This window comes from Neovison vison, chromosome 2 (genome assembly GCF_020171115.1).
Source record: "Neovison vison isolate M4711 chromosome 2, ASM_NN_V1, whole genome shotgun sequence".
Classification (NCBI taxonomy): Eukaryota; Metazoa; Chordata; class Mammalia; order Carnivora; family Mustelidae; genus Neogale; species Neogale vison.
In genome coordinates, this window is record NC_058092.1 from 200,804,725 (window position 1) to 200,810,871 (window position 6,147).

The 6,147-nt window shown below is 38.5% G+C and overlaps 1 protein-coding gene across 1 annotated transcript in view; it reads left to right on the plus strand.

The window, feature by feature from the left end:
* Positions 1–5,286, plus strand: part of TIMM23B (translocase of inner mitochondrial membrane 23 homolog B) — a 30,582-nt gene extending 25,296 nt beyond the window's left edge. The window contains exon 7 of the mRNA XM_044240021.1: positions 4,808–5,286. Coding sequence (XP_044095956.1) covers positions 4,808–4,923 — 116 coding nt within the window. The 3' untranslated portion in view covers positions 4,924–5,286. The remainder of the gene's footprint in view (positions 1–4,807) is intronic.
* Positions 5,287–6,147: the final 861 nt, after the last annotated feature.

The window sequence follows — 6,147 nt, forward strand, 5'->3', positions numbered from 1 at the left end:
CTAAAACTTACCTAAGATTCTCAAAGGGATCTGGGCCACCATACCACCACAGGAAAGCAACCACCAAAATGACTAAGAATCTGGTGAAAAAAGGAGTCCAATGAGAACAGTCATATAGGCAGTCATAAATGGCTGTGATCATGTAAGATCATGTAATGAGTGTTGTCTTGCTTGGGAGAACTGGGAGTGCTGGGAGAGGACTGGTGGAGCGGCCGTGAGGGAAGCCCGAAAGCCCGCTGCTCTGCTGCCCAGAGCCACACACTCTGCTTCCACTCTTTAACAGAGCGAGCAAAGGAAAAAAAGGCAGGAGACTTTGATTTCCGCCTTTCCTTCATCATCCCCTCATTGCATCATTCATAAGGTTCACCATCCATCACCTGATTTGCCTTTTCTCACAGGTCTAAACTTCTGTAGCAGAACTTTTTCATTGGCCATTTTGATTTTAGGTTTCTACCTTCAGTTTGTCTTATCTGTTCACTTTTTCTGGCTTAATCTTCCTCAAGTATGGTTCTAATTCTAGTACTCCCTGTCCAAAAACCTTTGATGGTCACATAATGCTTTTCAACTTAAATTTTTCTCCCCGACCTTCCATGCTCTAATCCTATCCTATGTTTTCAGGCTTTTCCCCGTAACTTCCTTATATATATCATATGACCAAACACATAAATTTGAAATCCAGTCCATCCATAAGGCTCAACTCAACTGTTATTATCCCTTTTAATAGATAGATTTTTTTTTTTTTTTTTAATCTATCCTGGAGGCAGTTCAATGTGGTGAAACGACAAAGGGCTTTGGAATCAGACTGGGTTTGACTCGACTACCACTAGATCCCTAAACCACTACATGCAGAGAGGAACTTGTCTGAATTTCACTTTGTTATATGAGGGCAACCTATGTTTTCCCTTCACTGACTTGTAAATGGGACAACCTATAGAAAGTAAGTGACTTAAATCCCACCATAAGCACATTTTATATGGTTCTTACAAGGCTTAACACAGTTTTCCTGGTAGGAAGTCAGATAAAATTTCAGATTGAAAAATCAAGAAATAGCAAGGTAGTTGTGTTATTTAAAACCATGGAAGTAAAGAGCAAAGAATGAAAGTAGTTGCCTTTGGGAACTAGGAATTAACAGGACGGTTCGTGTGCCACATTGTGCATCACTAAAATTTTTTAGTACTATTTTGACTTAAAATTATGCCTCTGAACTACTTTACTAAAAAAAGCGAGGGCGCCTGGGTGGCTCAGTTGGATAAGGGACTTCCTTGAGCTCAGGTCGTGATCCCAGGGTCTTGGGATCGAGTCCCATATTGGGCTTCCTGCTCAGTAGGGAGTCTGCTTCTCCCTCTGACCTTCCTCCTCTCTTGCTCTCTCGCATTCTCTCGCTCAAATAATTAAGTAAATAATTTTTTTAAATATTAATAATTAAGTGAGCAAATATCTATATATCAACATAATAAAAATTAGGCATTGATTGGAAGGGGGAGTGGGGAGTTACTGTTTAATGGATACATAGTTTCAGTTTTGCAATATGAAATTCTCTGGAGATGATTTGGAGGGGGTGGTAGCACAATGCCAATATACTTAATGCTATTGAGCTGTACAGTTAAAAATGGTCAATTTTATGTGTCTTTTTTACCTCAATTTTTAAAATAAACTTAACAAAATTTAAATTTAAATAGTGCAAAAAAAATGTGGATGTATTCTGTAGTAACCATGTGAGTGTGTAGGTTAAGGCTACGGAGGCCAGCAACTTCTGCTGGCCAGACAGATGCCTGTCTGTTCACTGCCTGGAGGCTGAGAATGTGTTTTGTATTTTTAAATACAGTTGACCTTGAACAACATGAGGTTGAACTGCAGGAGTCAACTTATACATGATTTTTCTTCGTTCAGTATAATACTGTTATTTTTTTTATGATTTTTGTAGTAATCTTTTCTGTAGCTTGCTTTAAGAATGCAGTAAGTAAGAATGCAATAAATAAAGAATAAATAATTTGTGAACATACAAAATACGGGTTCATCAACTGTGTATATATTCAGGAAGGCTTCCAGTGAACAGTAGGGTATTAGTTTTTGGAGTATCAGAAGACGTACATGGATTTTTGACTGTGTGGGGCGTTGGCACCCCTAACCCTACACTGTTCAAGGGTCAATTGTAGTTACATTTTAAGTGGTTATGTAACTATCTACATAATAGCCTTTGGGCCCTGAAAGCCTAAAATGTCTACTTTCTGGCCACTTTAAGAAAAATTTACTGGTCCCATTTGTAATGTAATTGTCAGTTCAGTATTGTTAACTCTGCCACTAACCAACTCTGTACGCCACAAACAAGGTCCTTTAATAATCTGGGCCTCATTTTCCTATGTTGAGAAGAGATAATACTTGCCCTTTCTGGAAGAGTTGTGTAAGGACCAAAAGATAGAAGGTAAAACTGAAACACACGTCTTGTGTTTGTTTTCCTTTATACAGATTGACCGTTGGCCTTACTTGGTTACTGGGTACAAAGCAGGAATGTTTGCTAATCAACTTCCTGTGCTTAGTTGGGCATAAATTGGTTACAGAAAGCCTTAAGCCAAGGCCTTCAAACGTTTAACACAACCAGTTGGGAAATGCTGGAATTAATGCAAAGTTAAAACTAAAACATGGGTTGTGATAAGAGGCTGCCCTTGAATCAGGATCAGCTGTGCTGATCAAAGTAAATCAAACCCTGCCTATGTGTCTGCTTGCTGGAAATAAGTGTTTTCTAACCTTCAAAGAAGAGTTTGTTTCATTTTGGTCAAAATAAAAAGCATTCTAGGGGATAAATTGTTCTCAAGGGACAGTTAATATGCCAGTGGTGTCCCAAAGATCTTAGTCTTGCAGTTCCCAGTTTCATTATGTTACCCCAGTGCCTCTTCTCAGGGAGGCTTGTAATTTGATAGCCTAAAACTAATGTGAAAATCCTTCTAAAAAGGCTGAGCAGGAACTACATGCTTGGGACACTCAAAGCAAAGGACCAATTGGAACAGTTTACAGCTATTTCCAAACCAGAGGGCAGTGTTCAGAGCCCTGTGGATCTGTAATCGACCTGGGGGAGTTAGTCTGAAGTTGAGTGTTTGGTCCCAGGAAAACATCTGCAAACCTAGTGTGCTTTCATTTACTAGCCCTCCATCATTTTTCTGCTAATAAACAGCAGTGAGGCCACCTTTCCTTTTTTGTGTGTTGATTCGGAATGGGGGACTGTATGCTTGTAACCTGCTTGTTCAAAGAACCCTTATTACAGAGTGTTGTAGCATTTATTCTCCTGTGCTTCAGAGTTTTGTTTTTCCATTTTAGTAATTGGTCTAATTATAGTTCACCTTCAGTCCCTAAAAGTTTTTATTGACTTACTAGTCAAAGATATGAGGTAGATCGTTACTAAATTGGGCAGGTTGTTTTAAGTTAGCCCATTGAGTGTACGTTTTTCAACCGCAAATTCAATTGCCATACCCAGTCTAAATATAGCAAGATGATACAAAGAGATGATGTGAGCTTCAAGGAGAGATCTTCCATTGAATTTTTTGTTTGATTCCCTCCCACATATTTGACAGCTGTTTTTAGATGATGCCTGCAGTTTGTTTCAGTGTGTTTAAGAGAGATAATTAGGGCACTTCATGGTGGAAACCTACATAGGTCAGCTATCATACATCTTCAGACTGGAGAGGCTCCTGGAGGGGTTGGCCTTTTAATCTATCAGTTGAAGGCATCTGGCAGAACATTCATTGCAGAAACGGTTAGTCTGAAGTGTTGTAACTTGTCAGTGTCACTGAATTTCACAGAATTTACTGGCTCATAGCCAAAGGACCTCTGGTAAGGTAATCACTGAACCACAGCTTCATTCAACCTTTGCCTTCCTAACACATGACTTGGAATGAATAATCCATAAGTATAGCATAGGCTACCTTAAGTTTATGTTATCCACTTGTTTGTAAAACTGTAAGAGAGCATCAGGTTATTTCTTAAAAGCTTATTTGGGTACCCCCTAGCCCTCATGTTAGACTCGGGTTGGTTTTCAGGCAATGATTAAAGCATTGTTTTTATATTTCATTTCAAGTGAAATATATATTGCTAATCTTTTTTCACATGAAAAACTATCATTATGCAAAAATAGTTCTAAGTCTAATCCTTCAGTGTTTTTCAGTGAGTATGATGATGCTAAGTGCCTCATTGCTCATGAGCTGTCGAAGACTGTGATGCGTCGGTGTAGGAGTGGGGGTGGCGGTGGCGGGTGGTGCTTTCTCATTACTTAACTCAAAGCTTGATATAGCCATCTTATCACCACTACTTCTTGAGTCTTCAGTTAACAGAGGACCTGTCCAGAGTCCAAAGTTTGTTAATACTTTGGTATTAACCAAAGGGTGTCACCTTGTTTATATTATAGCCTTAAATCAACTGGCAATGCCTATGAGGTTCTAAACAGGACTAGGAGGAGATTATTGATCTGTTTGGGACTTCAATAATAGGCATAAGATCTTGTCTCAAGTGTTACAGGAACAAGTAAGATTGAGAAAAATCAAATTACTAATGCTTATTATCTTACCTATAATTATGAATTTAAAGTAAATGGGAAAGGTTGTGAATGGGAATACAGTATATGTAGTAAACAAGTGATTTAAGGGAATTTCTCACTTGAAAGGTCTTGGTTTCTTATATTACTTTAGGACTTTTATTGTTTGAGGTGGAATATTTATAAACATGAATTGTGTGTCTCAATTTCATGATAACGTTACTTAATCCTTTGATGCCAGGACACTGTATAATACAAGGCTGTTCCCCCTGTTCTGTTTTCCAGGTGGTCTTCGAGGGGTAGCACGAGGTGGTCTAGCAGGACTAACGCTTACCAGCCTCTATGCACTGTATAATAACTGGGAGCACATGAAAGGCTCCTTACTCCAACAGTCACTCTGAAGATTTTGCCACCTTAGGAGTGGAGGACACTTTAGTAGTCATCCCGATCAATTTATATGTCAGTCTGGAGTTACTCTTTCTTCCTACAATTAGTTTCAAAAATTGGAGATTCCAGTTTGCTGTGGTGAAGATCATGGATGGTTGACCAGGACTGGCATTCCTTCTACCCAGAGTTGAAGCCAGAACCCTCTGGAGGCTGAGTAATGTGGTTCTCCCCTACTCCCCGAACTGGAAAACTGCTTACTCACAGAATTCAGGTCATGATTGTTAATACGGTATCACCACATTTGTTTATTTAATGATCTGAAATGTAATGTTGCCTTGTATTCCCAATAAAAGGTGAAAATAGAACCAAAGTGTAAACGTAGCGTGAGTCTCCATTTAAAAGCATTTTTCTGGGTATAAAGTGAAAGTTACTCTTAGCATTTTTGTCTGTCCAGACTCGGCCAATACATGTTTTCTTGGTTGTGCTAAAATGAAGGGCTTCTTGGCACCATTAACAGCTAGGTTATAATTTTTCTTTAACAGAGTTGACACAAAACCCCCTCAAGATACTTGAGATTAACCATTATGCCCTTAGAGTAGTGTTGTTAGTCTGTCCAACCATCATGCTTAACTCTATTCATTGAGTCGTCATCTCATGGAGGGTAATTAGAAACATAATCAGAGGAAAGGGACAAGCTACAAGGGTTTAAGGTGGTCTTGGGAAAGCTAAGGGAGGTAAGGGCAAGTTACTTCATTTCTGAGTTTGTTTTCTCACCTATGAAATAAAGTTAAATAAAACTGCACTGCAGGTTATACATATATGTAATACTAAACAACTGGTGATTATTATGAAGGGAAAGAGGAAAAGTAGGGCCTTTGGCATGCACCTACTAAGGAGTCTTGATAGGAAAGCTCTGAACCTTAGCTAAACGCCTCTAGTTCTTTTTAAAAATGAGTTTAATATATTTCATAAAAAGCAGGTTAAAAAATAGAAGAGCAGGTCTGAAGTCTGCAGGAAAAGACTCAAAATGAAGTTAGTAATATACCTTTTACGAATTTAAGATTCATAAAATATACTGATATATAAGTGAATATAAAAACAAGTTATGTTCAAGTTTCTAAGCTGTACTCCTACCCAATGATTAACGTGGTAGAACATTTTGTGACAAGGTAGTCTTACAAATACACACAACAACTATGGCTGTTAATGCTTTTAATGGAGTGGGTACAAAATGCATC